At 41.9% G+C, this 22,280-nt stretch overlaps 1 protein-coding gene across 1 annotated transcript; it reads right to left on the reverse strand.

The window, feature by feature from the left end:
* Nucleotides 1–57: 57 nt before the first annotated feature.
* Nucleotides 58–14,537, reverse strand: ccnf (cyclin F). The gene is made up of 17 exons (XM_034088890.1): nucleotides 12,226–14,537; nucleotides 11,264–11,415; nucleotides 11,012–11,118; nucleotides 10,849–10,916; nucleotides 10,521–10,717; nucleotides 8,658–8,711; nucleotides 8,260–8,364; nucleotides 7,916–7,993; nucleotides 7,305–7,459; nucleotides 6,688–6,852; nucleotides 6,403–6,526; nucleotides 6,134–6,314; nucleotides 5,913–6,000; nucleotides 3,053–3,152; nucleotides 2,822–2,955; nucleotides 2,184–2,362; nucleotides 58–1,840 (listed from the first exon to the last, which is right to left on the reverse strand). Exons 1-17 carry the CDS (start codon nucleotides 12,236–12,238, stop codon nucleotides 1,392–1,394), a joined length of 2,349 nt encoding a protein of 782 aa, XP_033944781.1. The 5' UTR covers nucleotides 12,239–14,537; the 3' UTR covers nucleotides 58–1,391.
* Nucleotides 14,538–22,280: the final 7,743 nt, after the last annotated feature.

A 22,280-nucleotide genomic window follows, 5' to 3' on the forward strand; every position in this document is an offset into this window, starting at 1 on the left:
CAATTAGTTGTCTTTGTGGTGAAAAATGAACAAAATAACACTGAAATAAATCTTGCATAATGGCTTCTTTTATTTTAACTCAATACAAAAAAAAATACATATTCACATCACAGGTCTATTGAGAGAACACTGTACTGTAGAATAACATTAGTTTCACAAAGAAAGCTGCCCTTTTTTGGAATAAGGCGAAAACAATTTCAAGTAGTGGCATGTTCTTTGTCTTTCTCCATTTATACATATAGTACTATGTACATATATAAAAACACAGGTTATAACCAGTCTGGCATAACAGAACATTGTGTTCTCAGTGTCCTGAATGAGAAATACAGTACTTTCAAAATCCCATCAGGTAATACATATCCTTTAGTGTCTGATGTTACCTTTTGCTCGAAGAAGGCAAAGCAAATCCATTCAAAAATACTTCAGTATTGATTGTTCAAGCGTGGAAATGGTTACATTTCATTGAAAAACGCTCCTTCTGTGATGATAAAAGTGCTCGATCTGATTTAGATAGGAGAAAAATCTCTCACCAGCATGACAGAAATTCTCATTGCATTGAGTACATCATTAGATTTGACTGCAGCATTTAACATCTGGATGATAGTCTGAGATTTGTATACTCATCCATCCAGCTAGGAAACATTTAACATCTGCTGTTCCTGATGGGATTGAGGTGTGTCAAGTTAATATTGTTTAAACATATTAACAGCACAACTGGTGTATACTTTAGAAGATGCAGACTACTAAAACTCACTTCACAGATCTGTTTCTATACAAGTAGACGCCCCTGAACATACAAATGACACCACTACAGTACCTTTGGCAAACACACAGAACTAAAGGACAAAATGGAAAAATAGGAATTCATAAAATCATATTTTTTAGGCTTCAGATGCAGACATTTCCATCAACATTCACCAAATACAAGAGTCTTGTACAGACATATCAGAAACTATGATAATCAAAACAATCACAACATCATGACAGCTGTGTTTAAGGTTTTCCCCAGAATATGATTTTCAAATAGAGAACACTTTTTCGCCTCCTAAACACCAGTCCTAGAAGTTTCATTTCATCTAAACTACCCAACTCCATCTGAGATGAGCTGGAGTAGAAGGCGATACAACAGAAATGTTGGTGAAGAAATGTTCCAGTGGCTTCGGATCTGACGGCGAGTCCTGAAGTTTATGAGAGGTATTCTATTGTGACATGTGTGTAAACTTGTAAATGTAATTTGATAGAAAATAATGTTTCTAGATATTACATTTGTCTTCCCTTACTTGAAAGTCTCCTGATCTTCTGGAAATGTATGGCTCAGTGCAGACTGACAGGAGTGAGGAACAGCATCGAGAACTAAACAAAAGTGCTGGTGGATTATAAACAATCACATTCTATAGGCTCAGAAACCCGGCTTTGGCAGAATACTTGTCTCCTACCTCTTCCTCTTCTTCCCTTTCCACCTCCCCTCCACTATGAGCCGCTGAGTTCTTCCTCTTCACTTGTTTGCTGGAGGAGCCCCGGGGCCTCTGCATGGGCACCAACAGGCGGAAGCCCGGCTGGGGCTTAGCGGACGCTGCGCCCAGAGCAGTGAAGGTTTTGAATGTGCAAGGCATGAGGGAGGAGGCGGAGCACGTGGATGAGGGGCTAACACTCTGGACAGAGGAGTATCCTGAGCTGTGAACGTCTGCAGGGGAGGGGAGGGGTTCCTTGTCCTGGGAATCCTTGCACACCTCCCTCTCCGCTTCAGAGAAGCTTTCTTCGTCGCTGGACAAGGCTCTGCAGTGCTCTAGTCTTTTGTCTTCATCAGTCAGCAAGTGCAGTTTGATAGATATCATCGAAGCTATAGAAAAAAAGGTGTTAGTACTTATGGAAATATTGATTTCGGGCAAAGCTTAAACTACAAACCTGAACACACTCCACAGCAGCTTCTATCATTCATCCACATTTGTCCATGACAGTTAACCTGCAGTAACAGGCCTAAATGCTTGTGCTGGTTTATTATGCTAATTGTTGCAACTGCTGTTATCTGTAGTCATTTAATGTCCTACTAAAAGACTGACTCATACATTATTCCTCTTCATATATGGATTAGTTCATTTATATGCTTTACAGAAAAGCACCTTTGAGATTCTGCCAACACCCACAATAGAATGAAAGTGGTCCCTTTTGTTCTCAACACTCACAATCAGCGTCTTTCTCTCCTTCGCTCTCCTCCTCCCGGTCCCCCTCATAACCGGAACTGGAAGTGTCCAGGCTCCAGTCCAGGATGTCCACCAGCAGCGTCTCCTCCTGATTGGACAGCTCTGCCGTGGGCGTGGCAACAAAGCTGGCTCTGCGGGCCTGCATTGCGTCATCGCATCTCCTTGGGAGGAAATTGGAGTTACAGTGAGTCACCGCAGCATCTCACAGATGGCACAAACAAACACCTTCTGGCTGAGACGTTTTAAAAGTCTGTTCGTTACGGAGCACACATTACTCAATGGTAGAACTGCTAAAAGAGCAAGAAGAGAGGAGGGGGCTCTGCACATATTGACGTTGGTTACAGAGTTATTCCCAAGACAGAATCCTTCATGTTTTATGTAAATAAATAAAATAAAAGGTTACCCACTGGCCCTATGCCATTAAAAGCCATGCAAGCTTGAGAGTGCTCACTGCATGACATCATAATAAAAAAAGAGACACTTAATGGGGCACATAAGATGTTCTGGTGGCCAGAATGCCATATTGCATTAAGCACTACATCATATCTATGTTTATGGTATATATATCAATAATATGTTGATATAATGCCAATGAATAAATGGTGGAATGTGTGCATTACCTCTTGTTGGTGCTGGATGGAGAGGCGAGGAAGGTGTGCATGTCTGCTGGGGGACCGGTGGGACTGGGAGGCTCCATCTGGGGCTCCACCTCAGGAACCTCCAAGATCTGACACAGCTCTTTGAAATCCATCACCTTGTGGAGACCATCAAATAATCAGTCAATCACGATGACACAATGAGCTACAACTCTTAAAAGCTTGTTCCTACACCTGAAATAATTAATAACATACCTTTTCTTTGCTGATATGCTGGTAGGCGTCATCTTCAAAGCGTTGCTTTACACCAGTAAGAGATACATGCCTGTAATCTTTGGGAACGTCCGGGCTAAAACTGTGGGGAGAGAGAGAGAGAGAGAGAGAGAGAGAGAGAGAGAGAGAGAGAGAGAGAGAGAGAGAGAGAGAGAGAGAGAGAGAGAGAGAGAGAGAGAGAGAGAGAGAGAGAGAGAGAGAGAGAGAGAGAGAGAGAGAGAGGAACAAAGACAAGAGAGATGACTTGTTTGAGTTTGATCCACTTTGCTTGCTGCATCAGCTTAATCAACTCTTGGGGACAAATCTCGTTATTTGTCCATTTGAGAATTACAGTTTGTCGATACGATGCTCACCTATCAAAGTGACTCACCCCGAGGCACGTTTCTGTGACTCAGTGGGTGACTCACTCATGGCTACACACACACACACACACACACCATCCTCCCCCGCTCCCACACTTCCAATGCCTCCCACTGTCTCTTATGAGTCTGCACCTCTCTGTGGGCTTCATGTTTGCTTTAATACCATAATGGCCATCCATCGTCTTGGTCACCGGACATTAGACACAATCTTATATCTAATCAATGTGGCTATACGAGCGTGCTGAAAACAGACTACACGTCACCAATCAATTCTTGTTATCTCTTTCCATGGAGGACAACATGATGGAGCACGAGTCCTGCGTGAGCCAGAGTCAGGAAATTGACTCTCATTTTGTATCGATTAGACTTTAATATATTTATGTTTTTCCCCAATTAGGATAAAGGCTTGAAAAGGTGCTGTACAAGGAATAAGACAAACTAACTATCAATCCTTTTTACATTTTCCTGAAATATATAGCTTCTCACAAGTTGTCTTTTGAATGTTCAAGAGGCTCACAGGGAAATAAATGTTTGGAACCACTGTGTTGCATCAGCTTTCTCACCCTTTTTACTTACCAAAACACCTTCACAGTATTATTATTATTGCTTTTATCTTTTGAGCAGCAGTTTTCTTTCTCTGCCGCATAGCAATGAAAATATAGAGTTCAAAAGCAACAATGGCAGTTGGCTTTTGTGTGGACTGAATGGATGATTAAAGCACACTTGTGATCTGCAGGGGATTTCACAATTACAGCCTAACCCACAATTTACTGCAAAAATATACAACACAAGACAAATACTGCCGGTGTAACCAACAACACCTTCTTCGTGAAAAACAACTAAGCTGGCCGGATAATGACATGTTTGGAACTCTGCCGCGTGATCAACTGAGAAACATAATGCGCCAATCAGCACCAATTTAATCTGCTAACCAAATGCATAGCAACAGGAGGGAAGGTGCCACCTGTTGCATTTCCTCAAAGGATGAAATATGTCCATTAAAGTTTTTAACTGATTTCATTAGTCACAAGTAGCTATTTATCCTACAGAGGGCCCACCAGAAGTGTTTGTATTAGGGCTGTGCAATTAATCGTATTTTAATCGCGATTACGGCTTGCGACGATTATGAAAACAGCATAATTGACAAAATACGATTATTTTGCTGGGTTTGCTGGGTTTCGCCCCTCCCTAAAAGCCCACTCGGCCACGTGGGAGTGACATGTGTTGTGAGTGTTCAGCGCGAGCGAAGATGTCAGAACAAGAGCAGCAACTCGTTAAAAAGAAGGGTAAAACTATTTCCACTATTTGCAAGTACTTTGCCATTACATTTCACATCGCTAAAGATATGTGCCCAGTTAGCACTGTTAGCAACCAGGGCTTCAAGCAACTTGTCAACACGTTGGACAAGCATTACGTGATGCCGTCTCGGTATTATTTCAGCAGGTCTGCGCTGCCTGCACTATATGACAAATGCCGTGGGGAAGTTGAGAGAGATGTGGCTTCAGCTGACTACTTTGCGACCACAACGGACCTATGGTCTAGCCCTGGGGTGCCCAACCAGTCGATCGCGAGATGCGTCTAAAAATAGAACAACAATATTCTGTTTTATCGTTAATGTCCTGTAACATAATCTTCCTGTGCCAGAATAATGCACTTGAACGCATCAAAGCTTTGTGATTGGCCGGCGTCACCCCATGTGTCGGGGCGTGGCTGAGGGTCTTCAGTCCAGGTGGCAATATTGTCACCTGCCTGCGCTCATCTCTGAAACCAGACCATGTCAACAGGCTGGTGTTTCTTGCAAAAAATCTTTAAGAGATGACATGAGCAGCCCTACCAGCATTTGCCATGGTGGCCTAAACATTTTCATTTGGTCTTAAATTGTAGTTCAACATTTATTTCCTGTTACTTCTGGACCATGACGGTTGGCCAGCCTTCAACGTTTAACTGAGTGGAATATGTTGAATATGTTTTACCAACATGTTGGCTATATGTTAAGGAGTTTTCAGTAGGTTGTGACAGTGCACTGCATCATATTTGATTTAATTTATTTTGGTCTAATTTATTTTTATTTATCATATTAATAATATATGTTTAGTATGGTTTTGGAAGTGCGCTCCAACATATTTGTTGATCTTGTTTATTGGTAAAATATTATTTGTTTTAAAGTTCAATAAATGGTCAATGAATAATCGTCAAAATAATCGTGATATCAATTATTGACCCAAATAATCGTGATTATGATTTTTGCCATAATCGCACAGCCCTAGTTTGTATGTACCCTTTGAGAATACAATTGCTATACTGGCTTTCCTTTTCAAAAGGTCACGATAAAACGGATGTAATTCCTATTAGAACTGATCTCATTGGTGCTTCCATGGGACTGCATTAAGGAAAAGGACTTGTTCTGATGTGTCTGAATGTGACCACAGACTAAATTATTTTCTGGGATCGATTAAAACCACACACAGTAAGAAGCTTACCACTTGACATAGAGCAGCACAGAGAGGGAGGCGAGGTCTTGCTTGGAGAATCCTGTGTAGTCAACCAATTGGCTCGGCCACAGGGGAGCTGCAGAGGGACAGGCATACGTTTAGGAGAACATCAACATTACACTCAACTCCAGCTGTAAATCCTATTCCTATAATATTTCCATTACGTGTCAATGTTTAACAGTGCTTTTCAAATAGGTGTGTGTTATTACCATAGTGATGTAGTGCTCGTGTAAGCAGTAGTGCAGCACACGCCAGTTTGGAAGGCGGTGGTGTGGCGAGAGCAGAGTAGAGCAGCGACAGCTCGCAGACGTAGCTGAACATGTGCATGGTCCGCCTCTCCAGAGGGAGCAGAGACAGCAGAACCTCACCGTAATCCAGCAGAGTGGGACTCTGAGGGAAAGTGCAAAAATCACATTTAACATCTGAATTTCAGTGCATAAAATACTGTTAATGAAATGAGTATACGTGTTGTTCTTACCCTTATCTTTCCCTCCAGCACAGAGACGACCTCGCCCATCATTCGGACCAGGTCCTCATATTTGTACGTGTTGTCTGTGAGCCAGACCGCCTCCCGTATGGTCAGGATTTCTTTACTGACATAGCTGAAAACAATAAGAACCAAACATTGTCAAAATGGTTGGAAAGGAATGTATTTTAAACCTTGAGATAAATAAAATACAAATCTGGATGATTGCACTACATAACCCCAAATATATCAACAATTAAATTAAACATTTCACGGAAGAGGCCTGCGAGTTCTCACCGTGTACAAACTACCATGCAGGCAATTCCCAATAACTGGAGGCGAGCCTTGGGCACAGAGCGCAGGGCGAGGTAACGATCAACGCAGCCCACCGTCACATGCAGCGTCAGGCTGGAGAAATCCTTCATGGTGGTCACCTCCACGAGCCAGTCCACCAGGATGTACCTGGACAGGAAGAGAAGCAGAAATTAATCATTGTGTGCACACCAAAACAAAAAACAGGGATACATTTACCCAGTCTAGTGTTAAAAGTAGTTTTAAACCTAATACAGTGGATTGTAGAGTCACAGGGGGTAGATTATTAAAGTCCTTAGCCTTTATGTTCTAGAGGCCAAAACAAGCAGTTAGCCTTAATGGCTCATTCAGGATTTGAAATCTCTCTTAAAGTTGTCATACCTCCACTGTCTTACATGGGGTAAAGGTTTAACTTTATCATTTCAGTAACCACTTGCTGTCGTTCTGTTTGATCTATTCTTTAACAATGTCATTAAATGAAAGCCAAGATGATCAAAACACAATGAGTCATCGCAATGACTAACCAAATTCAATAGTCTAGAGATATTAATGACCAGCAGACTGTAATCATGCCAGTAATATTATGGTATGTTCCTGAATACCTCATGGTGTCCTTGATGTCTCGCCTCAGGACGCCTGGAGTGCAGTGTCGTGACGCCGGGTTCGGGGAAGTGAAGAGCTGAGCCACCAGGTCCGAGCAGGCCTTGGACTCCAGACCCAGAGGATTCCCACTGCTGCACACTTTAGCCAGAGACAGCTGAGGAAAGAGGACACATGTTTGAGATAAAGGTTTCAAAATGGCTTGACAGCTTGTTGAATTGGAGCACTTTCAACAATAAGGTTGAGTACTGCCGTGGTGTGTGGCTGTGATTGCACAGCTTGTGATTTGGATGACTCATATTTTGGAGGTTCAGTGTTGCCGTTTGGGCCAAATTATGAACAAAAAAGAAAATCGTCATCCAAATGTCAAGCCCTCTTGAGACTGCCTGATAGTTGTTCAATAAGGAAAGCTTCAAACTCTGAACAAATGGAGGACTGGGAAATAGAAGAGAAGTAAAACAAAAACATGTTATGAAAAGCACTGTCTTTTATATCATTACAGTGAACAAACCAAGGGCAAAAGAGACAAAAGACTGACTGAATAAGCACATAACAAATAAAATCCACTGCTGCATCATTATAATGGCATTGTTCCGTCTTCAATCCCACACACCTGTGCCTCCCAGCATCCTTTGCCAGCATAGTCCCTCAGGGTTCGGATATACTGGAGGTACCTGCCTGGATCTGCCATCTGGAATTAAACCACAAAACAGTTAATAATTATAGTTTGTTTGACCTAATTTAAAGAAATGTATAATACGAGTTATTTTGCTTAATGCAATAAACATGGAAACTATCAATGTAATCAACTCTAATGCTTGAATGAACAATACAATAAACAATTTAAGAAGTGCTTCAGTTTGACATGGAGAACCTGTACAGCAGCTTAAAAAAATGAGGTCACTATATCGATCAATAAATCCTCACTATTAAGCTAAATGAGGGATTCGGACTCACAGCTGCTTTCCGGTTGTGTTCCCACAACATGTAGGAGCTCTGCAGACAGCCAGACTTTGAAGACTCCTCCAACATAGATATGGCCTCCTTGCGTCTTTCCTCATCCTATAAAAAAGGTAATAAAGTTCCAGGTGTGAAAAACAAACAAGAATTCCATAAAAGCATTTATATATCATTTGTCAGATCAATAAATAACAAAGCACACAGAGAGTACGAAGAATTGACAAAGGCTGTTGTTTAAAGGAAAGAACAATTATCCATCTGTGCTGCTATGAACTAGTCGGACAGCCCCCCATCCCAACAGGGCAAAACTATACACTTTGACGAGAGGCTAATAGAAACTGGGCCAACCCCACCCGGACAGAGTTGTTTAGATTCAGTCTCACTCTCATACTCACTTGAAAGAGCTGCAAAACTCTGGCCAAACAGTGCAGCAAGGGTCCTCTCTTCTCCTGTAGGGAAAGGAACATTTATTGATGAAGATTAGAAATAATTTGCATTATATTCCTTATTAATACTCAACTACACTTTTTAAAATATTTTAATGAGATTATCCAAGCAGTGTACATTTCTGTGTGTTTTAGCCATGACATTAATTACACTGTGCAATAAAGGCGTGGTTTCTAAGCAAAAACAATAACCTTGGATTTTAATTGTTTGAAGAGAATAATAATCTGATTTTGCTGATGCATTTACAATATTATGACCGTCATTACTGCTGACCTCAACGTTGCATTAAAAACAGAAAAGCATTAACATGATATGTGCTTCTTAGTTGTTGACACAGGCTAAACAAAATTGCAGCTCAATTGTCCTTAAACATTGGTTGAAAGTAGGGCTGCAACAAACGACTAATTTGATAGTCGATTAATGAAACGATTAATCGACTATTCGGACTATTATGCCTTGCACAATTTCTCAAACGCTCTTATTTAGCCATCAACTTTTAGATTTAGCTTGAGGTTGTTTTAGGCATGTGGAAACTAACAATGAAGACAATAAAGATGAATACTTGATTCAAAAATACATATTATTAAATTAACTAAACAAATTGTTTACAAAATGAACATTACTTTTCATTTAAATAAATAATATTTCACATCAAAAGAAACAGTGTTTTAGCAAATAATAAATAATGTGATAACAGAATTGTAAACAGAATAGCTGAAACTTTAACAAACTAACTAATTCAGTTACCTCAAATCATTACCCTATGTTTATATAATTGAGTTAAAGGTGGGGTAGGTAAGTTTCAGAAACCGGCTCGAGATACACTTTGTTATATTCCATGGAATGCTCTTAACATCCGGATAGCAGAGAATATCTTAAGTGCTTTGACAAACAATCCATTAAAAAAATGTCATCTGTGGAAGCCGTGGCGCTGTAAAAAGTACGACCAATCATCTGAGCCGGCTAAAGTAACTGGATGGCCTACCTGTCTGTCAGCCTTCCATCGGGGCACAAACTTATCTCGTGCCCTCATTGGTCATGTGCGCGTTCGTGTGTGTTGGAGGAGGGGCTCTGTAAGGAAGTGGCAGATTTTCTCCGGTTGTGTATTTTCAAATTCTAGCAATCTCGAGCCGGTTTCTCAAACTTACCTACCCCACCTTTAACTCCGTGTGTTGCTGCTAGCATACATAACACCTGACGTGAAAACGTTACTCGTGGACGGGGCTACAGAGCTACTAGAAAGACAGTCAAACCCGGTGCATTCCTCCGTCTGGATGTGGAGCACTTTTGATCAATGTTTAGACAAATTGCTCGTGTTACCGCCCTTACATGCTAAACTCTTATTGCCCTTTTGGCAACGAGCATCGAGACGGATAAAGTTTAACCACACGTCGGAGCAGCGTTCTCTCCGCCATCTCCGCAGTGTGTTGTTGCATGTAGCAGCTGCGTGTGTGTAAACGGCCCCGCCCCCTCCCACACAGACCAGGGAGAGAGATCTCGCCTGATCGAAAATACATCAGACGCATTTGTTTGTCTTTTTACATATTATAAACGAGCTGGCCACACTAAGACTGTGATATAATGTTTTTGTATCAATAATACATGACATATATTTTTTAAATGTCTCCAGTACCAATAACGTTGGAGCTTAACGGCACGTAAAACGCACGTGATGACGTCACCAACTAATCGACGACTGAATTAGTTGGCAACTAATTTGGTAATCGATTTTAATCGATTAGTTGTTGTACCCCTAGTTGAAAGAGAAGCACATTGTTCTTGTGCTCTTAATTTGTGAGACCCAAACCTACCGCGTTATTGTCACACTCAGCCTTGAGACGGTCGAACACCACAGCTTTACAGCAGCTGCCGGTAGGGGACCATGGTGGACGGATGAACACCCAGATGAAGGGATCTGTGGTGGGAGAGTGCAGACTCTCTGCCAGGCTGAAGAAGTGGGAGGCCTTGCGACCACATACATCCGCTCGCCCCTCATCACTCAGCAATGCTGTGGAGAGAAAAGGCCAGGCGCAGTTATCACCTGAAGCAATCACCAAGTGGGTTTCATCTGCCACAATTACACTTGACCTTTTGTTTCATTTGAATGTATTTCTTGCAGTTGTGTATTGCTTAACTTACGTCCTTCATTGTACAAAAACGCAATGCCCAGCTTCACAGCAGCTTCAAAATTCCCTTTCTCGGCAGCTCTGAAAGAAGAGAGATGTTCCAGGTAAAAATCCAACAAAGGGGAAAAAACACATCAGTTATTTTGTCTGACTTTATTTGATAGAAGTAACTGTACCTTTCAAAAAGCCACAAGGAGCTAGGGGATGGCCAAGTGTCCCTGAAACTGACCCTAGCCCATACACTGGAGTGCTGGTCAACAATGTCCCGCAGCTGGGAGTGAACCTGTAACAGAAGCCAGGACAATTAGTTAATCAATAAATGAGTCATCAGACAAACAAAATCAGGTGGTCACAAAATGCCCAAGCCCAAACCAATCTTGGCACATGCATGCGAGTTTGTGTGTTAGTGTTACATTATGTTTACTCACTGCTCTGACAGACAGCAGGTCTTCAGCAGAGAGGCACTGGAGCACACAGAGGAGGACCTCTTCAGGTAGAGACAGCAGGGTTAGGGCTGGAGTTCGCTTACGGACCCGCTTCCGTGCCGGAATCGAGAAACATTTTGGACAACGGCAGTGGACTAGTGAGAGAAAAAAGGAAATTAAATGTTAGATACGTCATATACTTGAACAAAAACTTAAACAGAAGTACACACACTCGAGCACACACACAATATCAACCCAAAAACATTTCACACCCCTGTGCTGGACCCACCAACAAATTCCCACTATAATGTCAAGCAAATATTTACACTTAATTTAAAAGCAGGCCAGTTGGTATGTTTGCAGATAGTCACGTAAAAGGTGAAAGTTATGTCTCCACATTCAAAACGCCTTAACTTATTGCATCTGCGGGTGGTCTAGTCTAACACTCTGTTGTAATACAGAAATTATTAAATAGATGGATAACCTTGCAAAGTTTCAATATAAGTATACAACATTATAAAGTTAAGTGTTGAAAGCAGACCTTATAGCTAACGTTATCTAACGACAGTGAACTCAGCATAATACTGGGAAAAGTCAACCCAACTGAGCGCCCAAATTTCCCTCCTGTGCTTCAAATGCAACTACCGTTAAGTAACGACCAGGTTTCACGAAGTTTAACATAACATTACCGTTTTTAATTACCACAGACTGGTACAATACCAGGGAGATACACATTGTATTTAATATTGTTAGCATTAACCCATTTTAACAATAGTTAGAGTCACACAGAAGAGGAATCCGTGGCTAACGTTTGAGTTGGCTAGTGGCTAATAACTAGCGCTAACGTAAACTAACTATGTCAAATTGCAAGAATTTAAAGCAGCTTCAAAACCACTCACTATACAATACATTATGACAATATTTCTGGTAGTAATAGCGAGTTTTGGTTGACTTTAGTTACTTACCGCCCGCTTTCATTGCAAGTGTAGTGATCTCTCCTTACACTGATGTAGCTACAGCACTGAGAAGTGAATTAAACGTTCCGGCGATGCTAGCTAATGTTACACAAATCAAACACGCAGATTATAAACACCCTGAAAATATGGTATACAGATGAAGAACCCTGCCCACTGCTTCTGTTGTGCTGTGGTGGTGACTAATATCGTAGCAAGTTGTTAGCTCTTTCCTGAATTCAAATTCAAGCACGAGTACTTACTTCTTGGCCCCGCCCCCAAAGCTACTCTAGGACCGCCCGCGCCGACAGTTTAAACACAACGTTCAATCTAATTGGTTAGAACTGTTGACGCCTATCTACTAACAATAAGCGATTTCATTGGCCAGCGTGAATAACAGTTGCAGCGATTGGTCAGGATTTATAAACTGTAAATTATCAGAAGATCATTGGACAAGGTAATGCCATTTCGAACTACGCGCTTGCCAGTGGACGTATATCATTGGTTAACCTTATTATGAAGACCGTCCACAAACCCACCCATTTACCGTAGATCGTGGGAAATGTAGTTAAACAGAAAAAGCCGTATTAAAGGTACGCTGTTTAAAGGGACAGGCGCATAGTCAGATCCAGAGGTGTTTTTGTTTTATCACAGTATCAAATTACTTTGTACAACAAGCAGAGAAAGTTATTTTTACACTGTCCTGGTGACACTTTTATACTTCAAACAAATCTCTCGTTTTGTGTTAGTCCTGGGCTCAATGAGAGATGTTGGTATTTACATTTGCATGTTTTACTCTTTTAGCCTCACCAACTAACAAACATTGAGTAAAATCACAATATTTAACATGTCTTTTATTCAATAAACTGTTTAATACATTTGGTCAATTTTTTCACATTTTATCTCTACATTTTGTATTATTGTTAGAAAAAGCCAACTCTACATTCTAATTGTTGTAAATCAATTCTGATCAATACGTTGTTATATAGAAGATATGTTAAAAGCTGAATCCAATTCACATATTACAAAGGACTTGACCTCAATGAAGAACATTTTTGGTTGTACCTCTTGCCCTGTAAGCAAGTGATAATACAATGAAATAGTTATTTCAAATGAATTATTACATCGTACATTCTAGCCAGATGCACTTTGGTGCATTTGTAGTCCGAGGTACAGGATAAAGGAGCAGGTAAATGCATATCCAAATCGATTTGTAGGATGCTTTGATGTTATAGGTTAATCAAGAGAAGTCGATAGTTAACGTAAGTTATTTGTTTTTGGTTCAACGAGCATGTTAAAAAAAACATGACGTTGAAGTAATCTCTCTCTCTCACTCACACACAAACACAAGCACACACACAGATCAGGAACAACAGCAACTCAAGCAGCAGATTAGTTCTGCCTTTGACGACAGCTGACTTTGAGAAAATTACAGAAATGAAAGGACAATTAAGACCATTGTGTCTGATGCCCATTGTGAATAATTAGATTACTGTATTCGTTGCCGCTCTTTGGTAATAAAGGAGCAGAGTAGACTACAAGAAGAGATCATGTTCCTTTCAGGCTTACTATTCATCATCAGCACTTCAGTCAATCTTCTACTCACCTACAAATGATGAGAATTTCCAGCACTCAATAGTGTTCTTTGAAAAGAAGAGAACGAAAGAGAATGAAGAACATAGTTTTCTTTGTTTAAAACAAACACTATATTTTGTATTAAATATTCCCCCACCCAAATTCCAATTTGCAAGCCAATTGCTTAATTATCTTTGTTAAATCTGTAAATGTTTCTCTTCTATACATTTCAACTTAAACATGTGTGACAGTGAATAAACAAAATATATGTCTGCTAAATTGCTCTGTGTTTATTGAAGCATGTAATTGTTGCCTCAATCTGGAGCTTTTGTATATAATTATCTAGTAGCAGAATGACCTCAGACGGGGCAGACACTGTGACATCCATAATTTGATGCAGTTACCGTTTCCATAGAAACTCCAACCATTTTACTCAGTAGCCTAATGCACAACGTGGTTAAGGCCAGGGAGAAGCGAGCGGTTGGAGCATTTCAACTACATTTAAAATAATTACAGAAATAAAATCATGCACAAAGTGCTCACAAAACTGCGGGGTACAAGTCGTCAATTTTGTTCACTTAGCAATAGCATTCATTATTTCTTCTCTGAAAAGATGTGCCGATATAAAGCTGCTGCCTCCCACAGGAAGTAATTGTGTTTGGTTCGAGAGGTAGATTGGAAAGCAATGACTTTACATATGCATTAGAGCTGCCACAATGCAGCAGGGTATTAGCTAATGAAATATAGAGCAGAACACTTTATGAAAAAAAAGCTTTTGTGTATAGAAACATTTGTTGACTGACCTTTGAGATAGAAAGAGAGGGAGGATATTGAAACAAGATGGAAAGTAAGGGGGGTCATGAGAGTATGACAAAATGCAATATATTTTTATCTGTTAGTATTTGACTGTCTCATTATGCTCATCCAGAAATATAAAAAAGATCAGTGTTCAGTGAGTGTGGCAGTCTTCCCGTACTCTCGAGTACCTGCGGGATCAAATCTGGCTGTGATTTGATTTGACTGTCTAGCCAGGCATGCGTGATTTCCCTCCACACCTGGCTGTCTCCAAAACAGCTTCCGTAATATCTGAAGCAAATTTAAATGTAACTCAATACTAATAAAAAGGTATCATTTAGAGCCAAGAGCAAGAAGTGACTAATTCAAAACAGAAGACAGAATTGCCTATAAAAAAACAAGAAAACATAAAGTCACATGGCTCAAATCCAGAACAACCTAACGTCTTAGTGCATGTTTTTCTGGCTTCACAATTTAAACTGATGTCAGTTATGTTTAATAAAAGTATGATAAAAGCCAAATAGTGCTTAATACTTTGGATTGAAGCCAAATTCTGGAGATTGAGAAGAGGATGAGTTGATCCAATATGGTTTCCTGCATTCTGTGCTGACCCTAGCATCCAACTGACCACTTCCACTCCATCTGCACTCCCCACCCCTTTATCCAGACTTTGACACCGTTTCCTCCACACCCACGGCCGTTTCCCAGCAAAGTTACCATGGATAATCAAAAGAGGTAATACATACAAAATAAACTCCCAGTGAATTTGCTCGTGTTTCAATAGCAAGCTGGCACTGTTTATTTTAACATTATGCCAGTAGAGGGTGTCCTTTATTCTGCTTGCTACTGGTCAGTCTGTTTTCCTAACAACCAAAAGATCACACCCGTCTCTGGGTATCTGACCAAGTCACCCAAGCTGGCAGGGCAGCACATGGCAATGCGTCTATATACAGCCTCGAAATTTCAAGCACAGGACAGGGGAAGCCCAGGTGGTCTCGTCAACCAAATATGTTTTTTATGTTCTATGTACATGGCTACGTGTGGTGATAAGTATAATCCAACGTGCACACAAAATAGAGTTAAAACAGTGTTAGTGCATAATCTCCTCACTGTCCTCTCCCCATATTCCAAATACATTCGTATCTATCCCTGTGGATGACTCTGAATCATCTCCCAAATCAAAGAAGTTTAAAGCAAAGTATTTAGTAAGTGCTTGGAGGGTTTAACCTCAAGCTACAAACTAGAACATCACAGACCAGTGTGTTCACATAATATTTATTTAATACAATTAAAAGATGTACAGATAAGTAGAAATATACAGTAGAAATATAAAATTGTCATATATACAGCACCAAATATTAGAGGGCACACAGACATTATTTGGGTCACTCGCTGGAGTGGCAAACAGCATTAGAAGACAGCATGGCTGTCTACTGGGTGAGGGACCTATTTCCCCGCAGCAAAGAGAGGTAGATTTTCCCTTTAATATTTGAGAAGGCAGAAGGGAAATCACTTCACATCATTAACAAACAAATTCTGGTCACCTGCCATCACTTTTTTGTATTAAAACACTGTCACAATACAGCTTGAAAGTTAGAAAGTACAAGTATGCAACAACAATGTACTACATTGTTAAAAAAGGACAAACTAATAATTACGCTTTATGAGCAAAAGATTAAGGGCTGATTTGGCAAAACATTATCGTATACAGTTGTTTGCGTATAGACTGGTCTATGCTAGTCCTATTTTTTGTCAGTAAATAAGGTATGCTAAATAACAAAAACAAGAATAATACTCCTATGTTCATTATAACTGATCCCAGTCTGAGCGCAGGGATAGCCCCCCTCTCCCAAATAAAAGTTAAAGTAATGACAGGTTCTGCTTTGTTTCATGCCATTACGTGTCATTTCTTCCCTTTCTTTACTTCCTTCTCTTTGTTTAACAGAGTTTGGCTGACGATCAGTATGCAAAGGAACATCTAAATGCACTATGAGTCGCAGAAAATGTGTGGGAAAGGGCCGATCGATTGCATGTCTATTGAAGCAGCTGGCCCCCAGGACGGTCTTTGGCATTGTGTGTTAACTGCTACCCCTGGATGCATGGACAAATTTCACTCAGCAAAGCGTCACTAATCTGGAACCCAAAATCAATGCAACTGTGATCAATGATTGTTCTCAAGGTTACAGAGGGCTGCTACACAGTCCTTCACATAGAACTGGCCAGACACCTTCAATTCTACATACATACGTTAATTGCACTTCCTAATTCCGTGATTTGTATTTTCCATCCCTTGTTACATCCAGCGACAGAAAGCAGAATATTTAAGACAAGAATAAAATGCCGTTGTGTGTCTCATCCTGTGAGACCCCACACTAACAGAAAGTAGGTATTCACAGATGTGGAGCTCAGCGCAGCTACATTCACTCATTGTCTCTGAAAGCACAAGTAAGGGAAACCCCAGGGTCATTTCGAGCAAAAACATTCATCAGTATTCACGAGACAGCCTTGAAGCATAATTTTAGACTGGAAAAGGAATTTGTCACTCTCGGTGAATATTCTTTTCACTATGAGAGAGAAAATAATCCACTTTCCTTGGCACATAGTGATAATGACCCATTTCTGAACTATAGGGCTCTTTAGTGTATTCAGATGTCAAAAGGCGGTACACATTTTCTCCTGGAATATATCAAAATGAATGGGATCAAGTCAGAAACTGTGGATGTCAGAAGGCCTATGGGATGGGTAAGGAGATTCGTGTCGGGGTAAAGAGAGAGAAAGAGGAATAGAAAGAGCGAGAGAGCGAGGGGGGATATTCTCGGGGCTTCAGATGGAAACGGGGGAATGCGACAGAGCCTTTTTCCATGAGTGCTTGCTCAAGGCACCAAGAGGGAGGGGCCCGAGGGGAGTAGGATCAGCCAAAGTGTCCCTGCAGTGGCATGTCCCCTCGGGGTAGTGTCCTTCAATAATCCTGGCATGCCCTGTGTAGGGTTGAGGTGCCCCACTCAGACACTAGGCTGGGCGAAAATGCTTGCACATTGACAGGAGGACAATCAGTCAGTCAGAAAGTCTGTGCCCCCATTCTTTGTCAGGCTGAAGCTACAAAAGGCCTTTCAGAGTATGTCGCTTACTAGAAGTTTGTCTTGCTTGGCATGGACATGGCTATATGTGCAAATATCTTGCTACTAAGTAGTGAAGTCCAAGGTCCAACAGTCTTTTTAGTTCACCATAATCTTTATTTGAGCACACACAAACATCTTCCACTTCCCCAGCAGGTCCTCTGCCCTCTCCAGCTCATCGTCAACACAGATGCCAGCAAGATCCTGCTGGACTCAAGTTCCACTCTCCCATTGCGTAAAAAAAGCCTCCAACACATTGCTGCGGTGTCACAGGACGAGTGAATGACGCTGGCCACTGACGCGGGTGCGCTGCTCTTTGAGCTGGGTATCAGGTTGCCGTCTTTGGCCCACTTATGGCCTCTTGGAGAGTCACCTGTCCTGGCAAGAGGAATGCTGTGACTGACGTGCCTAGTGACGACAGCATTGACTCCGGCAGCAGCTCTGCATAGCGTGTTAGGTGTCGGGCAAGCTCCCTCTGTGACTGCTAGTGCATATGTGAGTGAGGACTGCGAGGGCCATGTATCCGTGCGTGTAAATATGCATGTAGTGTGCAAGGCATATTTGTGTGTGTCTCCTCTGAGGTTGTTTTGACACTGGACACTTGCTGTCTGATGATTAAAGAACATGCGAGGCATTGGTGATCCCTCCTTGTCAATCCAAAATGGTCCAAACTTTACAGACTAAACAGACATTCAGGGTCCTGTCTATCTGTCCTTCCACTCTCGATGATTTGTCAGCTTAAGTTCTCTCCGGTATGAGCTGAGCCAAACTCTGTGATTAAGATTTGAGGGGATTTGGAGCAGGGAGGCAGTGAAGTGGCAGTTCTTTTTGTCAACCCCTAAATTCCCAGCCAGCCATGGGTATGTCTCTGCTTTCAAGTACCGTCCACTGTTCTCCCCATGTGCTTCACAGGGGACACTGCTCAGAGGTGAAAGAGCCACCCTCTTTCTTTTTTCTTCTCTTCTTCTTGTGAACTGTCCAACAGGTCGTGGCCATCAGCAACAGAAAAAGACCCATGACAAGCAGCACAACTGACACCACTTTAGTCTGAGGCAGGTCATTATAAGTGTAGGTCACCCCAGTTCCTGCTGCACCGATCACCAAAGAGATGATTCCAAAGGGAAATATGCAGCGGTACCAGGACTTCTCCATGCCTCCAGTGGCCTGGGACAGCCGCTCCAGAGAGGAGAGCACTTCGGGCACTTTGGCATCACCAACCTCCAGGGACTGCGCTTCCTGCCCCGAGTTGGTCCGAGGCTGTGTACAGCCCATATTGATGGTGTGGGCTGATCCTGAAACCAGACTGCAGCGTTGGCCTCGTGGATCACGTTCGCAGTCAGCTCTGGCGTGGAGAAACACAAAGATATACAAAAAGGCAGAAAAAGAGAGAAAGAAGAAGGAGGTCTGTTTGAGACCGGATAAATGAGCTTGTCAGACGAAGTCAGCGCTGAAATCCACTCACACTTTTCCCTTCTCTCTCTCCCTCTCTTGCCGTTTCTCTGTACACTGCCTGCTGGCTTTCTGGCAGCACATTGTACACTCTGCTGAATGTAGTGGTGGGGGATATATAAGGGACCAGGGGAGGGGAGGAGCTAGGGAAGAAAAACAGAGAAGTTCGAGCGCTCTGATTGGTCTTCTTTTGTGTGACGTCAAACTTTGAAGCAGGGAGAATAGGGGTTGACGAAGCACAGGAAGGGGGAGGGGAGAAGAGTTAACTGCTCCCTCTTTTCTTCTTCTCCCCATCACTGCTTTTCAATTGCAGTCTTTTTTTCTTTTCCTGCAGTATAAATGCCACCCTGTAAAATAGAGACGCCTACTGCTGACTGTTAATCAGAAGTGAAAGGGGAATCCCTCATTACTTCCTATAGGAAAGTTAGTTATTCCATCTCATCACTATAGCTCAAATGGTCCACCTTCATAAGGCAATTCAATTATGTTCCCATTGCACCCCACCACTTCTCGCTTAGACATCAATCCTACGACCACCCACACACTCATTTCCAGGAAGACATCAAATATACAATGTCCTGATAATGTACACTAATGAGCATCCCCACATGTGACAGAATACAAGCTTGAAAAACATAGGCCGCCCCCACTGCTGTCCCACCCACACACACTGCTGGTGCCAGTCCCTTGTGCATGGAAGGCAACCTCGTAGTAGTTAAAACGCCTGAATCTCTCTCTTTCATGAAGGGAACATCAATCCAGATAGCTATTTTCTCCTAAACTTGCTCGTTTCACACCTCCACATCTGAGATCCTATTTTAGGGAAGGATGAATGTGCTGCATGTCTATATCTTCAAGCATTGCTGGATTTGCCATGGCAACATTTCAACGTTTTTTTTTCTCTAAAATAACTGTGAACTGAATAATGATTCTAGTAAATTGCTGCTAAAAGCCATTGGAATTCATGTATAGTATTACCTACAACAAAAGGAGGCAAAAAGCTTTCAAGTCCATTTGAGGACTCATGTGAGACCACATTGTCATGCATGAAGACTGTGTCCAAAAATAATATTTGATCGCACCAGAGAAGTCATCTCTTGAAGCTTTGGGGACACAAAATATTTATTATGGGTTCAAAAAGCATGTCTATGGAATTGTTAAGCATGGCTTCTTATTAGCAACATATTTCTCCTCAGTTAGATTTAAAGCATGCTTGCTCTTTAATAGCTACATTATCAGATTAAGAGACACATAATATTCTCATTGAAATTCCAAACATGCCTCCATATAAGCAGGATAACAGATCCTTAGTTTAGACACTTTTTTCTTCACCTTGACAGAAGATATTCAACTTGATGGAGGGAACTGGCTCAGACCGGCTGAATGGTTGAGGAAATCAAATAAATGACCCTTACTGATGACTGACCACACTGACTTAAAGATCCCTGCTGTAGCTCACTGTGCAGCAGAGATGAAGCCGAGCAAAAGAGGAGTTCAAAAAAGAAGTGAGGAATGTGTTTGTGAGGGGCGGGGTGCAGGAGAAAGAGATGTTCAATGGGCATTTGAAGGACAGAAGTGGATTCTTGGTAGCACTGTTCAGTTTCTGTGGATTTGTACTTGAAGTCCAACATTGCAGTGGACTATGACTACAAAAAGTGGCAAGGAAAAGGGTGAGAAAAGTGAACAAGTAGGAAGGAATGTGTACGAAAAAGAAAAGACTATTCAACTCTGTCCCTCTCTGTGCGAGTACGTGAGGCATACAGAAGTACCGGCGTGGGAAAGAAAGTAAATCTTCTTCCAGGGAAAAAAAATGTGTCTGGGTTCTTCCATTAATGTGGCATTAAAGGCGTGAGAAATATGGGACAAAGCAGTGAGACCTGAGTAACCTGGGCAGGGCCAGGGCCGTGCTGAGGGGAGTAGGAGAGCCTGGCCGGTGACAGGCAGAGCCAAGCAGCAGCTGATGTATGCAGGTCACAGGAAGGCTGAGTTGCGTAGGCGCCACTCCCTCAGGGACCTGTGTGTAGTGTTGACGTGATCGCAAGGATGCTTCCCTGCCTCCTCCTTTACTCACACACTGTCCAAGACTCTATGGGCAGAAAAGGAACCAACGCAGCACATTTCCAATCCCGTATGGACAACATGGCTGCACTCGAGTGGCGTGTGACTGTGTTTCTGATAAACAACAGAAACAGAGGATCTAGTCATTATGCTCCAGTTGTATTGAGGGGATTATGGGATGCTACAATGCATGATCTGTTTGGTGTTTCGAGACAAACCCTTCAGAGAAATGTTTTGTATATATATCTGAGAGCTATAATATATTGATGAAAAACAGTATAATATGGGACCTTTAAGACACAGATCATAATCTGGAGCTGAAATATCCATCTCCTTTTTATAACCTCTTGATTCCTCTACTCAGGGAAACATGCCATTTCTAGTTAGCATGCACTGAACCAGGCACCCAGGCATCCTTATGACTTAGCCGGCTTTGAGTATGCATGTCCCGTCTTTGTGTGTACATGAGGGTTTCTGCAGCAGGGCTCAAACACCCACGTCCTGCTGTGTGAACCCAGCGCCACCTGTCGCCCAGTCTGGCACAGCCCCTGCCATTCACACATCATCTGTGGGCACGAGCCTTTTGGGCCTCTTCAGGACTTCTCGCATCTCACATACGCCTTCATAACAGGTGTGGCGGGCAAATTCACGACTAGTAATTTTCTCAGATCGCAGAGACATCATATTGGCCACATACGTGTTATATATCGTTCAATGTATGCCAGATTATGAAAGTCTGCAAGGAAAGCAAACATGTCATATGGAGAAACATTATGGTAGAGTATTGGGGGTTCACAGTGCAATAAAACACATTGAAAATGTTGCAGGTCAATCTCGTAGCTAGAAACTAACAAATACAATCATTTGCAATGTGAATTCTTCAGAAGGCCTGATTTAACAGACAGTAGGAAGACATTTGAACACATGGCAATGAGCCTGAAGTCATGGCATCTCTGCTGCTTTCCATGAAATTAAGGATTAAAAAAAAAAGAAATCTTTGTTTCTTTACTTCACTTTATTCCACAGACCAGCAGGCCAGCAGGCCAGCAGTCAAGCGGCACACAGATGAGTCCA

The sequence above is a fragment of the Pseudochaenichthys georgianus genome, chromosome 8, assembly GCF_902827115.2.
Source record: "Pseudochaenichthys georgianus chromosome 8, fPseGeo1.2, whole genome shotgun sequence".
In the NCBI taxonomy this organism is placed as follows: Eukaryota; Metazoa; Chordata; class Actinopteri; order Perciformes; family Channichthyidae; genus Pseudochaenichthys; species Pseudochaenichthys georgianus.

Coding starts and splice junctions, on each gene's coding strand:
- ccnf (XM_034088890.1), bottom strand. Junction 8,712..10,520: donor CTGAGTGTGACAATAACGCG/GTAGGTTTGGGT, acceptor CTTTCCCTACAG/GAGAAGAGAGGACCCTTGCT. Junction 2,363..2,821: donor CCATCCAGCACCAACAAGAG/GTAATGCACACA, acceptor TTTCCTCCCAAG/GAGATGCGATGACGCAATGC.